At 42.6% G+C, this 18,757-nt stretch overlaps 1 protein-coding gene across 1 annotated transcript in view; it reads left to right on the plus strand.

Moving 5' to 3' along the window:
* Positions 1-18,757, plus strand: part of LOC130115162 (solute carrier organic anion transporter family member 1C1-like) — a 173,454-nt gene that overhangs the window by 74,666 nt on the left and 80,031 nt on the right. Inside the window, exon 3 of the mRNA XM_056282782.1 lies at positions 5,117-5,258. Within this exon, the coding sequence (XP_056138757.1) occupies positions 5,117-5,258 (142 nt within the window). The remainder of the gene's footprint in view (positions 1-5,116; positions 5,259-18,757) is intronic.

Here is an 18,757-nt window from a genome sequence, read left to right on the forward strand (position 1 = left end):
ACCGTGACAGAAATGAAGAAGACATCCTAATCCTGGGGTGAGTCCGAATCAATTTGTAAAAGGCTTTGCCAATCGACAGATATGACTGCATGAAATGGCGAGTGGGTTCGAGATAGCAGTGTAAAGATGAGATTTGGACTGTGGCAAATCAATACGGTAACAACAGTGAATTATGACTGCCACAATATGGGGTAACATGGTGAGCAAAACAATCAAAACGAATATTTTCAAATGTTTTGTTGGTTCATCTTTAAATAAGTGTCAGCTTATTACACTACACTACTCTTAAAAAAATACTTGCACCTAACCTCGAGCTCTTTTGCTTTCTCCTCTGCAATCTGAGTGGGCTTGCAAATCTGACAGCAAAGAATATCTGCCATTTCTGTAAAGCAAAAGGAAGTAGGGGATGAGCAGACAGAAAGTGTGTGTGTGTGTGCGTGCGTGCGTGCGCGCGCGTGCGTGCGGGTCGAGAGAGAGGGGGCGAGAGAGATAGGAAGGGACTTATGGGTGTGCAGCGAGGGGAAGTTCATCTGGAGTGCGCGTTTTGGCATGTTAAACCTCACTTTCCTTCACAAAGTCAACTCTACTTGTGCAGTAAGTTAGCTAGCTGGTAAATAGTGAGATTGCTTTTTATACACAGGTAACAACTTACTGATCAGCTTTCTTAAATGTGAGAAAGTCTATTTATTAGATATATGTTCATTTTCAGACAACTAACGTTACTTACCTCCGTTCTGTTGTTGACAGCCAGCAGTCCAAAATTACAAAAGCAGCCAGCTGTCCAAAATTGCGAAAAATACAAAATTACAAAATTGAAGGTAGCTAACGTTAGCTTTGCTTCGCACCGAGTTGATAGTTGATTGTTTCCTTAGCAACGCAGCGGAAATCCGGCGTCCGTTCGCGAGATTTGGGACAGGGTACGGGATTTTGGCGAGGGCTATGTAGGGTTCATAATATCGCGTACCGGCAGGGGAGACTTACGCACTCGGCTCCCCTTTTCACCCCCGCAAAGAGGGCTAGCCGGCGGCAGTAGCTGAGAGCAGAGCGTAGCAAGCAGAAGCAGCATGCAGCATGCACTAACTACAAGCACTACTACCCCAGTATTACTGCACTGACGCATCACACACGCCCTGTGCCGCACGCAAGCACGCACACACACACACACACACACACACACACACACACACACACACACACACACTTAACCAAATGTATAATCCCCTCCAGGCTACTTAAAGCTTTCTGAATTTAAAGAATACACCATTCCATAAAGCAAACCAAAGAAACCACTTTTTTGCAGCCATTTTTCTTTGAAGTACACAATGTGGTGGTATTATGTGAATACATCTTTATTTTGTGCCAGTACTTTTCAATTGTGTTTTGTCACACCTAGTTCTGACTCAAAGAAAAATATTCCTGCTGTAATCAATTTATTTGACAGAACAGTGCAGGCATATACCTATTAACTTAGGGTGATTGAAAAAAGGCAAAGTCATGTTTCCATCCAACTTCCAACACATTTCAAGTGAATAATTAAAAATCATGTTATTCAAGGTGTGTTTCCATCAGATCAGTGTAAGCGAATAAAACCCTGAGCGTAGGGCTACATACATGACCTTAGTGATAGATAGATGGAACAGCTCATCTCCAAGAAAAGGGAAGCCTTTCGTGCCTGGCAAACTGATGTAACCTGCAAGGCTAAGAGTGGCTCACTCCAGAGCCAAGGCGGACGTTCAAAGATGGGTGAGGGAGCTTAAGAACTCCATGGACAGAAAAGGCTCTGGAAATCCAGCAACTGGCAGACTTGGGTAACATCAGAGGCTTTTTTAGTGCTACTAAGGCCTTCTATGACCCAAGCAATCATGACTTAAACCTCCTGTGCACAAAGGATGGGCAGGAGCTGCTGAAGGACAACAGGTCCATTAACACCCGATGGAAGGAGCAATTCCAGAAACTCCTCAACTGCAACAGCACAGCTGAACCAGACATTGCCAGCCACAGTCCCTTTAGAGAAGATATTGTGGAACCTCCCACCATGACAGAGGTTCACAATGCTGCCAGCAGACTTAAGAACAACATGGCCGCTGGTCCAGATGGGATTCCAGCTGAGATCTTAAAGGACGGTGGACCAGAACTCCTGTATCACATCCATGCCCTCCTCCTCAACATCTTGGAAAAATAAGAACTTCCCTCAGAGCTCAGGGTTGCTGTAATAGTGGCCATAATCAGGAAAGGGGAAAATGCAGAATATGGAAACTACAGGGGCATCTCACTCTGGTCAACAACAGGCAAAGTCCTCACTCGCATCCTTGCAAACCGGCTGCTACCACTGGCTGAGGAAGTATTCCCAGAATTTCAGTGTGGCTCCTGCTCATCCAGATATTTACATGCCAACTTCAGGAAAAATGCTGTGAACAAATGGAGCCTTTGTACATGGCTTTCATACACCTGACAAAAGCAGTAAATCACCAGGCTGTGTACAGCATACTATCAAGATATGGCTGCCCTGACAAATACATCAGAATATTGAGCCTTCTACATGATGGCATGTCAGTAACAGTGTTCAGCAACAGCAGCCCTGATCAGGGCCCTTTGCTGTGGAAATAGGGGGTCAAACAGGGATGCATCATAGCACCCACCCTGTTTGCCATCTTTATTGCTGCCGTACTCTACCTCATTGGCCAAACTGTGCCATGGGGGATACCAATCCTATACAGAACTGGCAGCAGGCTCTTCAACCTTAATAGGTTCAAGGCCAAGAGCAAAGTCTGCAACACCACCATCATGGAGCTTCAGTATGTAGATGACAATGCCATTGCAGCACACTCAGCGGAAGACCTCCAGGACATGCCTTTGCCAAGGCATACAGAGCCCTGGGTCTAGCATTAAATATCAAGAAGACCCAAGTCTTGTATCAACCTCCACCCAACCAGCCATCTATCTAGCCCACCATAAAAGTGGACAACAAAATTATTGAAAACGTTGATCACTTCCCCTACCTCGGCAGCCTTCTCTCCTCAAAAGCTGACATCAACTCTGAGGTCACCCATCGCCTGAGTTGTGCAAGTGGCGCTTATGCCAGATTCAGGAAAAGAGTCTTTAAAGACTGAGACCTAAAGGCCCAAACATCAGCATTCTGGAAGAAGCCAACATGACTAGCATCACCACCACAATAATGCAGTACCAATTCTGTTTGACAGGCCATGTCATCCACATGTCCAACACACGTTTCCCCAAACAGATCCTGTACTACCAGCTGAAGGAAGTTCAGCAAGCTCCCAGCAGGCAAAATAAATGTTTCTTTCAGTGACAATAATAAGACCACTCTGAAGAAATTCAACATCACATTGAGCAACTGGGAACACATTGCACTGAATAGGTGCTCCTGGAAGAAATCCATGCAGGAAGGAGCTCTGCATGTCATGAAATGGAACTCCACTGTGCCACAGAGAAAAATCAACAGCACCACAAGGAGAGAGAGAAAAAGGCTCAACCACCACCACCAACCACCACCACTTTACCCTGTCCACATTGCAACAAAGTAAATGGATCACAGATCGGCCTCTACAGCCAGCTGAAGACCCACAAGTAGACAACCCAACAGAGAAGACATTCATACTCACTTTGAGTGACTGCCGATGATGATGACATGACCTTAGTGATATGTCCTTACTTCAACACCAACAAGAAAGATGGACAGATTCTATCAAGAATATATTCATATCTGACATGTTTTTTTCTATTGATGGACACATTTAATATTGTCTGAAGATTAAGTCAAGTTGCACTGGACATGTTATAGTTGTTAAGAAATCACTATAGATCGTGATAAACAGCTGTATTATGCTGCATTATGCTTTTCCGCAATGCCACTGTTATGTTTTTTTCTTTCATATTTCATACATAGGAAGGATTTTGCTTCTTCCTCTGTCCAACTGAGCATCCTAACATCCACCATTGCCCATGTAAAATGAAGATCAAGAAACAGCTGATCATGTGATTAAATTTTATTTACATTTCTGTTGGTATTTTGCAAATACTTCTTCATTGCAAGTGATTGCATTTCTGTTTATTTAATAAAAGGTTTAATGTAAATTTTGGGGATTTTATTTAATATTTGTTGTTTACATGAAGCCTTTTAATTCATATAACTAAATTGATATATTAACATGTGGATGGAAATTTAAATTAGAATGTTTTTCTCCTTTAAGGGTATTTCACACCCATAACATATAGCTAATACTTTAATTTGGTTACAGTGACCACAACAGTAAAAGTAGTTTTGCAGCCAAGGCTAAATGCTCAGAGGTGCAAGTGACCCCTGTGTAGGGAAATTTTCTACGATGGAAATTATATTTTTGTTTCTTTAGTGACTCAATGACAGATAAATTAATCAGTGTGTGTGTACCCCCAGCACATAACAGAAGAGGATGTAATTTGGATATAGATAACAAGAGACCAGTATTTCCTTTGAGATAAACATTCATGCATGACTCAAAATAGATCTTTGAATAGAAATCAAAAGCAATATTTAACGCATACTTTTCAAGAAGGTCTAAAAGATCTCATGAATGTGTTTAGTACATCTGATTGGCCAGTCCATTCTACACTTATTAGTTCTCCCCCGCCATGAACCAATTTATTCAACCATGCATTCTGAGATGCAACCCATCATCATTCTTTTAAAGTCCACCATCACTATTCAGGTTTTCATCCACCCTCCCCCTACCTTTCACCCCCATATCTCCACACCCCAAACACATGGTTGTGACACCCATTTAATTAGTGAATGTGGAACCAGTGAAAACAGATTAATGAAGGAAGTACATGCAGCTCCAACCATATGGAAATCACACAAGTGCCCTTTTCTTTTTCCTCTCCTCTCAGTCTGTACATTCTAATTGGGTCAAGAAGAATAAGGTGGTTCTCACACAAAGGAGATCAAAATGATCAGATTTTGTTCTTTGCATAAGTAATCACTTAACAGTCTCTCTCCTCTGTCTTTTTGTCTGTCTGTCTACCTGTCTTTCTTTTTTCTCTCTTTCTGCCTCTCTTTTTCTTTTTTTTATTTCTCTTTTTTTATTCCAAATTTGATTACCCCATCTGTTCTGTCCAGATGTTTCTGGTGGCTTTGTCTTTTGCCTATTTTGCAAAGGCTCTGTCAGGAAGCTACATGAAGAGCACAATAACTCAGCTGGAGCGGCGGTTTGACATCCCCAGTTACCTAATAGGTGTCATTGACGGGAGCTTCGAGATAGGTGAGTAAGCCTGTCACTCACTGTTTTTATTCTTTTGGCAGCATCTGAGTCGTAATCCCCCCCCCCCCCACTCTCCCATTGTCGCTGGCAGAGAAATGTGATTGGGCCATAGAGGTATTCAAGGTGCAAATAAGGATCCATCACGCTTTCAAAGGCTGAACATGGGTGTGTGTGTGTGTGTGTGTGTGTGTGTGTGTGTGTGTGTGTGTGTGTGTGTGTGTGTGTGTGTGTGTGTGTGTGTGTGTGTGTGTGTGTGTGTGTGCGTGTGTGTGTGTGTTTGCTTCATGGTGAACTATAATATGTAGCAGGGACATGGGAAGGTTTAGGCTGTAAGATGTTGTATTATACATTATCAGTTGCATATTAGTCTTTTAATCCCACTTTCTCCTTTGAATTTTCACAGAAAACAGCTATCAATTACACTCAGCCACCCTATATGTGAATTAGCTGCCAGTAGACAAGATCCCAAGGTTATTCCAAATACCATTTTTACACAGATGGCACACAAACTGTGTGGAAATACACAACAACTGTGTGTAGCAGGGTCCAAAATTATGAGTCCACCATCAAGATCAATGAAAAACAAAAAATACAAAAATACTGTTTCAGATATAATTGTGATATCTGAAACAGCATTACGTTATTATTACTATTTATTATTATAACACAAGTAAAAACATTTTGCTAAGATAAAGATAAAGTCAAAATGTCTCAATCTTTCATATGTCCACCACTTAGTCTGCCTTTATTACTACTTGTATACAGTCTGGCACTGATTCTACACGTTGGTGCCAAATTTGGGAATCCATATTATTCAAAACACTGAGATCATTCAAGAGGTTGTGCAGTGATGTTGGTGTATGTTTTCCCTTCTCCCCTTTAAAATGTTCCCATAAATGTTCAGTGGGGTTAAGGCTTGGTGACTGTGGAGGGAAAGCTACACAACTTAATGCTGCTTTTTCTTCCTTGGACTTCAAAGAAGTCCTTGAAAAACTTTGAAGTATGTTTCAGAACATTTTCGAATAGGAAATGAATCTTCTTCCACAAAGCTTTAAGCCAGAAGAGACAACATACCTCTGCAGAATAGATTGGTACTCTTTGGTCAGTGTGTAGCTGATATTGTGCAAGTCACTGACTCTGGAATAGGTGCAACAGCCCCAAACCTGAAGGTTGCCACCACCATGTTCATTTACAACTTTTTTAGGAACTGTTGCATTAACCATGCAGCCATCTTCGCACGTAAGCCTTACAATTACAACTGAAAACTTGAAATTTTGATTCATCTGTAAACAAGCCTTTCCTACAGTCTTCAACAGGAAAGACTGGAAGACAGTCTGGAAGAACGGAAGTCTTATTGTAAGAGTGGCAGTTTCCAAACCTCATCTTCAACCTCAAAACAAGCCAAAATAGTTAGCATGGTCCAAAAAAGATAAAAATAAAAAGGCCGTCAACTCATGCTAACAAGTGTCTTGGAGCTTAAAAGTACTATATCACTAATTTCGCCGATTAATCACTATTTACAGCTACTCATAAAGCATTGGCAGTTGTTTAGTTAAAGCATGGTTGATATTAATGGAAAAAAAGTGTAGTGAAGTGGAGGCAATCTGGAGCTGTATAGATTCCTATTTGTTAATGGTAGACAGTAAATGGTGATATTGAGATAGAAGAGATCTTAGGTGGTCCCAAAATCAGTTGAAGGCAATATTAAGTAGGTGTGCTACATAAACTACCTGATGGTAGCAGTTCGTATTCTGAATACAGGACATGAGAGGGATCAGCGATAATTTTCCTAGCCTATTAGCTATTGTCTTCTCAAAGAGCATTTGGAGGGAGGGATGCTCCCTCACCCCCAACACTGTCATTGCTGTGTGGACCAGTCTGTTTATTTGCGAGTTAAAATCTCAAATAAACAGACTGGTCCACATAGCAATAGACACTACAGGGTTCCAATTAAATACAGGGAAAGATACCTGAACTGGTAAAAATACTCTTTCATCCCTCTATCAGTGAAACTCCTAAACTCGGGACATAAGGAGGGTGTGAAATAAGGGGCTTTGTTGTATGTATTTGAATGCGCTTTATGTCTGCACTTGTCTGTGATATGCACTTTGTCTGTTACTGCATTATAATGTATTTATTTTTATGTGGCAGCCTTTATGTCCAAGAAAAATTTCCTTCGGGACAAATAAAGTAATCTTGAATCTTGCACTTGCTGTCAAATGGATATTAATCACTCATGGTTGGTGGGAGTTGTGTGGAGTGTGTGAGGTAAAAAGGGACATGATAAATTTGATAAGTTTCTACGTGTTAAAATATTATACATTGTGCAGCCGCTTTCAGGCAGTCAGACAGGTAGTTTATCATCACCACGAGCTTAGTGAAAAGATTGATCAACATTTATCTTAGAAGATTTATCTTTTTAGTAATGTCTGAATAAAATCATGTAGTCTGTTTTAAATAAAAGGTGTATCGTTGGAGAAGACATTAGAAAAACCTCAGGAAAAGTCAGAGGTGAACATCCTGGGGTCTCTCTTTCTCTCTCTCTCTCTCTCTCTCTCTCTCTCTCCATCTCCATTTTTCTCTTTCTCTTCCAATAAACCTGCTGCTCATGTGTGGCCTAGGCAACAGGCTGTTTCCATAGGACTGTTACCATGGTAATACAGAAGCAGGGCAGTGTGAAGAGAGGATGGGAGACTAGAGGAGCGAGGGGGAAAAGAAGCAGAGTGCTTTCTATGTTTGCTAATCTCTAATAATTATGTCTGCCAACAGATAACTGCACTTTTACGTAGTCTCTTTCTTTTTTCTTTTTTCTTTTGTTCTTTCTTTCTTAAGAACCTGTCTCGCTCTTTCTTTGGCATGTGGTTTGTACCCACTCTGTCTTTGCACTACCCAACTGTCCTAATCATGCTACAATACAAACTATCTGTACAATCGTATAAGCACTTCTGGGAAATTTTGTACTCAAACCACATCTAAAAGTGGAACAGGCAGTGTGCATGTGAAAACACACACACACACACACACACACACACACACACACACACACACACACACACACACACACACACACACACACACACTTACCATTATCGGCAGTCATTCGGGGTCGAGTATGACTGTCCTCCTTCTGGGTCCTTGTGGGTCTTCAGGTGGGCATAGAGGTCAATCCTGGAGCCACATATTTTGTGGAAGTGTGGGCAAGGGTGTGAAGAAGTGGTTAAGGATGTGGTCTGGGCCTTTCTGGTATCTCTGTCATATCTGAGCCTGTACTTCTTTTCAGCAGCATGGTGGAGGGTTGTAGCACACAGCACCCTCACAGACAGCCAGTCTCCAGGCCTTCCTGTTTTTTTCTGCTTGTTCCCAGGTGTTAAGGTCGATGCCAAACCTTTTGATGTGGGGCTTGATCACTTTTTTTTTTTTGTCCTGGGGCTTGGTGCCCTGTCACGAGCTGAGATTGAGACTTGTTTTGGGGAGGCGAGACATGCGGAGGACATGGCCAGTCCATCTCAGCTGATGGTGTGCAATGGTGGCAGTTATAGTAGGCATGTTGGCGGATCCTGAAGTTGGTGCGCTTATCCTCTCAGCTGATCGTAAGGGTCTTCGTGAGGCATCACTGTTAGTATGCCTTGAGTGCCTTCAGGTGCCTACTATACGTGGTTCATGTTTCTGACCCATACAGTAGGGTGGGCAGCACTATCGCTTTTTACACCAGAATTTTTGTTCTGGCCTGAAGGTCATGGTTTTCAAAACCCCTTTTTCTCAATGTTGAGATGGCACGGCTGGCACAAATGGGATGACTGGCTATTTTGATGTCAATACTGGCTTTAGAAGAGAGAAGGCTGTCAAGATATGGGAACTGTTCCATGTTTTCGAGTCTGGTGTTGTCTACAGAGATGGATGGGGGCAGAGCAGGCATAGTTCTCTTGGGTAGGGGCTGACAGAGGTTATGGGTCTTTTTTTATGTTAATCGCTAGGCCAAACTGCTTGTATGAAACTACGGAGCACCCAGTATGCTCCATAGTTTCTCTTCTATGAGGGACCAACACCGAGGCATTTTCATTGGCATACTGCAGCTCAATGATGGACGTGGCGGGAGTTTTACTTTTAGCCCTGAATCTGTTAATTTTCAGATGATTCCCATTAGTTCTGTATATGATTTTGTCTCCCTGAGGCAGATTGGGACCTGTGAGATGGAGGATGGTGGCAATGAAGACAGAGAACAGGGTTTGAGCAATGACACAGCCTTGTTTAACTCCTGTGTGGACCTTGAAGGTCTTTGTCTCATCTAGCTGGCATATTGTCATGTAGTAGTCATAGTATTCTGGTATATTTGTCAGGGCAGCCTATTTTTGACAGAACTAGCCAGAGGGCCTGGCAGTTTATGGAATCAAATGCTTTGGATAAGTCTATAAGAAGAAGAAGAAGAGAAAGAAAGACACTTTATTTTTGTCCTTGTACAATTGTTCGGTAACAATGAAATTTGTTCTCTGCATTTAACCCATCCTATTGTATAGGAGCAGCGGGTAGCTGCAGTGCCCGGGGACCAACTCCAGCTGTTTTTCCTATTGCCTTGGTCAGGGGCACAGGCAGGAGTATTAATCCTGACATGTATGTCTTTTTGATATTGGAAGGAAACTGGCGCACCCGGAGGAAACCCGTGCAGACATGGGGAGAACATGCAAACTCCTGGGGTTCAAACCCAGGACCTTCTTGCTGTGAGGCAACAGTACTAAACACTGGGCCTCCGTGTTGCCCCAAAAAGCCATATACAACGGATGATTCTGTTCCTGGGCTTTTTCTTGGAGTTGGCGGTAAAAATCATGTCCATGGTGCCTCTGTTAGGATGAAAACTGCTCTGGGATTCTGGCAGAATTTCCTCTGATATTTGGGGGAGTCTTTTGGCCAAGACCCTTGACAGAGCTTTCCCTGTGGTGGAAAGCAGGGAAATGCCACGGTAGTTTCCACACTCAGCTATGTCCCCTTTCTTAAAGATAGCGGCAATAAGTGTGTCCCTACGAAGCACAGGAATGTCTTCTTTTTCCCATATTTTAAGTAGCAGGGCATGGACATGTGTAGGTCCACCCGCCCTCAGTACTTCTGCCAGTATTCCATCAGGACCAGCAGCCTTGTACATTTTCATCTTCCTGGTGGCATCCTGGACTTCTCTTAGACTAGGTGGTGCTGCCATGACCTCCTCTTTGGGTTGTTGAAGGAGTTGTTGGAGAGCGTCTATCTCAGGGCTAGAGTCCCAGTTTAAGAGGTCCTGGTAGTGCTCTTTCCACCTCTGTTTGATTGACTTATGTTCTGTTAGCAGTGTGGGCCCACCTTTGGAGTGAAGGGGGCTTAGACGGTGGTAGCTGAGACCATATAATACTTTAGTAGCATTGAAGAAGCCTCTGGTATCCCCAGAGTCTGCAAGGTGTTGGATCTCAAGGGCCTTCTTTGTCCACCACTGGTTTGTTAATTCCCTGACCCAGCTTTGGACTGCTGGCTTTCCCCACATTTTGTTATGTTACAGCCTTATTCCAAAAGGGATTAAATTCCTTTTTTTTTCTCATCAATGTGCACACAATACCCCATAATGACAAAGTGAAAAGGTTTTGTAGAAATTTTTGCAAATTTATTAAAAATAAAAAACTGAAATGTTGCATGTACATAAGTATTCACACCTTTTGCTATGACACTCAAAATTGAGCTCAGGTTCATCCTGTTTCCACTGATCATCCTTAAGATGTTTCTACATCTTGATTGGAGTCCACCTCTAGTAAATTCAATTGATTGGACATGATTTGGAAAGGCACACACCTGTCTATATAAGGTCCCACTGTTGACAGTGCATGTCAGAGCAGAAACCAAGCCATGATGTCAAAAGAATTGTCTGTGGACCTCCGAGACAGGATTGTATCAAGGCACAGATCTGGGGAAGGGTACAAAAAATGTCTACAGCTTTGAAGGTCCCGAAGAGCACAGTGGTCTCCATCATTCGTAAATGGAAGACGTTTGGATCCACCAGGACTCTTCCTAGAGCTGGCCGCCTAGCCAAACTGAGCAATCGCGGGAGAAGGGCCTTGTTCAGGGAGGTGACCAAGAACCCAATGGTCACGCTGACAGAGCTCCAACATTCCTCTGTGGAGATGGGAGAACCTTCCAGAAGGACAACCATCTCTGCAGCACTCCACCAATCAGGCCTTTATGGTAGAATGGCCAGACGGAAGCCTCTGCTCAGTAAAAGGCACATGACAGCCCGCTTGGAGTTTGCCAGAAAGCACCTAAAGGACTCTCAGACCATGAGAAACAAGATTCTCTGGTCTGATGAAAGCAAGATTGAACTCTTTGGCCTGAATGCCAAACGTCACGTCTGGAGGAAACCAGGCACCTCTCATCACCTTGCTAATACCATCCCTACAGTGAAGCATGGTGGTGGCAGCATCATGCTGTGGGGATGTTCTTCAGCGGCAGGAACTGGGAGATTAGTCAGGATCGAGGGAAAGATGAATGGAGCAAAGTACAGAGAGATCCTTGATGAAAACCTGCTCCAGAGCGCTCAGGACCTCAGACTGGGGCGAAGGTTTACCTTTCAACATGACAACGACCCTAAGCACACAGCCAAGACAACGAAGGAGTGGCTTCGGGACACGTCTGTGAATGTCCTTGAGTGGCCCAGCCAGAGCCCAGACTTGAACCCCATTGAACATCTCTGGAAAGACCTGAAAATAGCTGTGCAGTGACGCTCCCCATCTAACCTTACAGATCTCGAGAGGATCTGCAGAGAAGAATGGGAGAAATACCCCAAATATAGGTGTGCCAAGCTTGTAGCTTCATACCCAAGAAGACTTGAGGCTGTAATCGCTGCCAAGGGTGCCTCAACCAAGTACTGAGTAAAAGGTATGAATACTTATGTACATGCAATATTTCAGTTTTTTATTTTTAATACATTTGCAAAAATTTCTACAAAACCTTTTTCGCTTTGTCATTATGGGGTATTGCGTGTAGATTGATGAGAAAAAAAATGAATTTAATCCATTTTGGAATAAGGCTGTAACATAACAAAATGTGGGGAAAGTGAAGGGGTGTGAATACTTTCTGGACGCACTGTATGTACTGAGCATGGCTTGGAACTGTTGATGAGAGGAGGTATCAGTCAGTTGTTAGAGGTTGAACTTTGGGCGGCTTTGCTTTTTCTGTGCCCTTCTTTTCTGGTGAAGATGGATGGACAGGATGGAGCAGATAAGGCAGTGGTCAGTCCAGCAGCCATCTGCACTGATCATCACTCTGGTTTTAAGTACCAGTCTCTATGACGAACAATAATGTAGTCAATGAGGTGCAAATGTTAGAATGAGGGTGCCTCTAGGTTGTTTTAAATTTGTTCTTCTGGCAGAAGAGTGTGTTGGTGATGGTTAGGCAGTGTTCTGGGCATGTTGTTAACAGCAGGATGCCATTGGAGTTTGTGTTTCCAACTCCTTCCTTGCCAATTATGCCTCTCCACAACTTGTAATTTCGTCCCACTCTGGCACTGAAATCTCCAAGCAGGATTAGCTTACCCTCCTTGGGGACTTTGGTGAGAACATTGTTCAGGTCGACATAGAAGGTTTGCTTTACTTCATCTTGTGAGTCAAGTGTTGGAGCATATGCAATGATGACATTGAAGCTTTGGTTATTTACAAGCACCAGTTGTATTATCATCAGGCGTTCATTGAAGCCCAGAGAAAGCTCAGCAAGTTGGCAAATGAGGCTGTTTTTTTCCCCCTTTATCTTCCCACTTGTATCTGACCAATTACCCCATTCTGATGAGGCTGTTTTGGATAACAAAGCCAACACTGTGGATCCTCAGCTCATTAGCTGCTTTTCCTTTTCAGAAATAAGTATAGCCACCCTTCTCCTCTTTCAGCTGCCTTTGGTCAGCCAGTTGGGTTTCAGAGAGTGCAGCAATATTAATCTGGAATCTTCTCAGCTCTCGGGCAATGATGGCAGTACGCCGTTCAGGTTTCTCCCTGGATTTGTGCTCCATGAGGGTTCATATTTTCCAGGCTTTAAAATATATGAGTTTCTGTTTCTGATCGCATGGTGGTGATCCCTTTGGATGTGGTGGCCCAGACAGGAGGTATGAGGCAGTCCATGTTTAGATCACCTTTTCTAGCCCCATCCCTAACTGGGTTGAGCACAGCAGATCCTAAATAGGGCTGCTGAGCCATGGGTGTAGCAGCTGAGAATTTCAAGTTCAAGTACTTTATTTGTCACATGCACAGAAATACAAAGTAAAACATGCAGTGAAATGAAGAAGCCCCCCTGCCTCAGTCCCAGGGCTTAGCAACTGATCATACACCCACCGCTTGTGTGCCAGGTTGTGGCTAGGGGCTGCCAGACTTCACTATCCTGCCCCTGTCACCTCTTCTGGATCACTAAAGCGCTTTGACCCAGGATGTTTATAGGTTGATTCCCTTGCAGGAGGACCCTGCATGTGACAGCTTTTTACGTGGAGAGGGTGATGTGCCTGTAGCCAACACATGGTCTTTGGCAGGGGGTGGCCAGAGTCCAATGGGATGGAGAACCAAGATGATTGGGGACAACCCTCTGTTGCAGCCTTCATCCGCCTTCACTGCCGTTGTGACCTGGAGACAACTTCCATTAGTTCTGCCGTTGAGGGCTCCCCCTTGACCTATCCGCCTTGGGTGACTACCGGGAGCCAAGCTCTGGACAGCATAGCTCTTGGGATCATTAGTACATGCAAGCCTCTCCACCACAGCATGGTAGCAATCCAGGAGAAGACATACACACACACACACACACACACACACACACACACACACACACACACACACACACACACACACACACACACACACACACACACACACACACACACACACACACACACGCACTTGTACTTCTGACACTTGTACTTCTGTCTTTGTGAGGACTCCTCTTTGACTACATTCATTCTCTAGCCCGTAACCCTAACCATTAGAAATATATGCCTAACCTTAACCTATTTCTAACCTTTACCATGGGCAGCATGGTGGCCCAGTGGTTAGCACTGTTGCCTCACAGCAAGAAGATTCTGGGTTTGAACCCCAGGCCATCTCAGGTACTTTCTATGTGGAAATCATAGACAATTAAGGGAATCACAGAACGGGGTTTCCTTACCTGGATTATTTGCATGCATCATGACTTTCTGTGTGGAGTTTACATGTTCTCCCCATGTCTGCTTGGGTTTCCTGCCACTATCAAAGACATGCATGTTAGTTTAATACTCCTGTCTGTGCCCCTGACCAAGGCTTTGTAAGAAGAACTGGAGTTGGTCTCCAGGCGCTGCACGGCAGCTGCCCACTGCTTCAAGTGCATGTTAGGATGGGTTAAATGCAGAGGATGAATTTCCCCATGGGGATTAATGAAGTACATCTTGATCTTGTAAACACAAGTCCTAACCCTAGAATAGACCTTGAAAGAAGCGAGGACCAGCCAAAATGTCCTCACTTTGCAAAAATACCCTCATTCTGATGGTAAAAAAAAAAAAAAACTCAAAAAAGTACAAGAAACACAAATACAAGCAAACACACAGCATCCCTGACATTTCTCAGCTTTGGACTCTCTCCAACTTTATCTCTTACTGTCTCTTTTAAAGTATCTCTGCCTCTTGATATGACTGTTTCTTTCATTTCACATTATTTAATTTCACACTCAGAGGCAGAGGCAAGGGGTGGCCTGGGGTGGCCATGGCCACCACAGACTAAAGTCTGGCTTCCCCTCTGGCCACCCCACACAACACCGCTTTTCAGGCAGAACTTTTTTGCGGAACCGTTTCTCTACAGCTGTTTTTCCCATATGGATGCATTTTAACAACACAACCATCCCCCATTCAACCGCATGCAACCAATTAGTTCTCGGAGTCCTTCTAGCCAACCACAACCCGCTGCCTGCAGCCTGAGGAGTGAGGTCTTGGCAATATAATCGCAGGTAAGCTTTTAACAAGTAGAAACAAGTGTATTCATTATGTTTTAAATGTTTCTTGTTTAGTGTGTGTATCTTATGGATGAGATACACAAGTTGAATGATATGTGATCTCATAAAGTTTACTACCGTTATTTAAGTCACAAGCTATAAATAGCTTCACTGTGTCAGTTTCCTGGAAAAGGAAATTTGCGGTTTGAATAAGCATGTAGCAGCTCTGATATGGTTGTAAAACAGCAACCATTTCAAGCAAGGCTGCCAAATTTCACTGCTGATTTGGTGTAAGACAGCTTTGGTCAGTCTTTGTCTATCACACTTTTGGCGAGAGATGTCGATAGAATTTCTTTTTCCATACATTCATGCTAGTGTGAGACGGGGCTCAAATCTGTGAGTCTAAAACTCAGTGCATGACAGTTAGCTGCCAAATGCTAATATGCAAAGTAATACAAATGGATAACTTTGCTCATACTTCCCATAATGTTAATGTTGCTATATTTTGATTTTGTACCTGTCAGGCAAAATGAAGAGAAAGATAACGTCTCAATTCGGTCAGTGTAGTAAGAAGTCAAGTAATGAGAGAAGGGAGAGTGGTCCAGAGAGGGAGATGCAAGATGACAGTGAGACAGAGTCAGACAGTAAAGGAGAAGAGCAACCAGTGAGCACTCGAGGAAGTGGACCTACAGCTACAGCACACCACCTGCCTTATGCATTTAGCTACAGTACCTCTAGGGTTTTGCCTTCAACAGATGATGTGCAATATATTTTTCTAAACCAATACAAGTAAAAAAGTTCTTCACCTTAAAACCTGGCATGATGACGATTTTAACTTATGTGTCTTTACCAACAGATGATAGTCCTACCCATTCAGACATTGACTGTGATGGCAGAGCACAGCCCCAAGAGTGTGCACACCAAAGTGGATGTCAAGGTAGGTTATAGTATGCCAACCACAAGCCCCGCTAGTTACTGCAGTGGTACTATTTTTATTGTATGTTTTACTTAAATGATGATCATTTATAAAATATGTGGTCCGCACTTTTGGCATCAAAACATGTTACTGTTATTATTTTATCTTGTGTATCTCAACTGACAGATGAAAGATTTCATATGCATCAAGGACACAAAAACAGAGTTGGGCCTTCAGTGAAATGCCCTGACCAGAGTGGGCCACCAGGTATTTGACTCACATTCATACACTCGCATACGGTACAAATAGATTGAGTAGCATAATAGAAATGACTTATATTCCTTTCCTTGTTTTAGGCATCTCCAGTTCTTGAGCCGAAGCACCAGCCTAGCCACAGCTTACAGTATTTCCAAGGACAGTCATGGGGGACAGGCGAAGAAACTTTAAGGCCTCATGGTATTCCCATCACAAGTGGCTTGAATACTCTCAGTGCAAGGATGCTGTTTATTGTTATGCCTGCAGGCACTTTGGATTTCCAAACACTAAATCAGTTTTCACTTCAGATATAGGCTATAAAAACTGGAAAAAGGCTGTGTTAAAAGATAGAGGCTTTGCTTCCCATTGCAAAGTCTGAGGCACATATCAATGCTATGTTAGCATGAAATTTTTTTGAGAAAGAAGAAAAAAACAAGACATCTTTGATGGATAAACTTTCACAAGAGCACCCAAAACAGATACAGGATTCAGACAACAAGGGAATTGTCCTTGCTATATTAGGGATTCTCCACAGTTGCTAAAAAAAAAAATTGAAAGGAGCTTGTAATGTTAAGTACACAAACCGCCACATCCAAAATTAAATGTTAGACATTTAAGTGGAAATGGTGCACTCCACTATTATCAGTGTGATCAAGGAAAGTCAATTTTTTGCCCTTATGGCAGATAAATCCAAAGACGTAAAAAAGAAAGAACAAATTTATCTTGTTCTGAGGTATTATTACAGATGATCTATAAAAGAGAGCTTCTTTCACTTTGAATCTGCAGAGCATCTCAATGCTGCAGGGTTGATGGACAAAATAAAGTCTATGACAGAGCATCTGTTATGAGCAGCAAGAAGTCTGGCGTTCAAGCTTGTGTTAAGGATGTGGCAAAGCAGGTCTTTTATGTCCACTGTAACGCTCATTGCCTTAATCTGGTTCTTGTTGACACTGTCAAAGTAGTCCCAGAAGTGAAATTGCTTCTTTTCTCTTGTGCAAAAACTATAAAAGTTTACTATACATGCTTATGTCTGAGTGTCATGTGCATACAAAGTTGCTCAACAAGCAAAGAGAAATAAATGATGGGGCACCAAGAGAACAGCAAAAGCTAAGTGACATAAGGTGGGCCTGTTGACATGAGAATTGTTATGCTATTCTTGATATACTGTCTGCTGTTATCTGTTTCCTTGAAGAAATAGATGAAGAGTGGTGATAGGTCTGTTGAAGCATGAGGCCTGCTTGCTCAAATGGACCTGCAGTTCATAGGACTTCTGGTCACTGACTGGGCGTTTTGGTGAGGCAAGATGCCTTTCTGATGTTCTTTAGTGTTCAAACCTTGATTTAGGTTTAGCTGTGGATTAAGGTGAAGCTCTTGTACAGACTCTTAAAGACTGTAGGATGAAACTTACTTTAAAGAGCTCTGGAGAAAAGTGGTAAATACTGCTGAATAATGCAATATTGACAGAGAACCTGTACCCAAAAGAAAGAAAATTCAAAACAAAAGGATGGATGGACATAGTGTGATGTCTCACCTAGGTGTGCGTCCTGAGCAGAACAAGAACACTTTTTGTACAGGGATATTTTACCCTGTCCTTGAAAATTCATTCACTGAGATCAGCAGATGGTTTTCTAAGCCAAACTGTGAAATCATGAAGGGTATTCAAGCCTTCCCACAAATGCTACATATTGCGATGAGGAAACTGTTTTCCTTTGCATCTATGAGTGTAACTTTGAAGACATCAGATATGAATTACACCAGTTAAAAAGCATTGTAGAGAGGAAAATTCAAGCAGGCATAGAGAAACCCTCTAGCATTGTTATCCTCACAAAATTAATTGAGCCATATCACAAGGTGTTTCATGAACTTTTTAGATTGTGTAAAGTATCGGTCACCATACCTGTGAGTACAACTGCATGTGATAGGAGCTTTTCGGTACTCTTACTTGAGATCAGCCATGGACGATGACAGATTGAGCAACCTGGGTGTTTTTGAGTGTGGAGTCTAGACGAGCTAAGTTCCTTGACTTAGATGAATTTGTGAATCAGTTTGTCTTAAATCACAACAACCACAGAATATGACTTTTGTAAGTTTGTGTGAGTACATGTAATTATCTTATGTAATTTAAATTGCAATTAGCTTATGAGCTTTATCACCAATAAAAAAAACCAACTTTAACAACCATTCCAGATTTTTTTTTAAATCGATTGAGGGTTATATAAAAAAGTTTATTTTATGAGTCCTCATTATGTACTCCTTCATGGCAGTCACTGTTACCTGCATAAGCAAATGAGTGAGTGATTGAAAAAAGATGGATTATTTGACCTACAGCAATTTGCGACAAAAAAAAAAAATTAAAAAGACATCAGCTTCTGTGCAACCCAAATGTGAG

The sequence above is a fragment of the Lampris incognitus genome, chromosome 7, assembly GCF_029633865.1.
Source record: "Lampris incognitus isolate fLamInc1 chromosome 7, fLamInc1.hap2, whole genome shotgun sequence".
Taxonomy (NCBI): domain Eukaryota; kingdom Metazoa; phylum Chordata; class Actinopteri; order Lampriformes; family Lampridae; genus Lampris; species Lampris incognitus.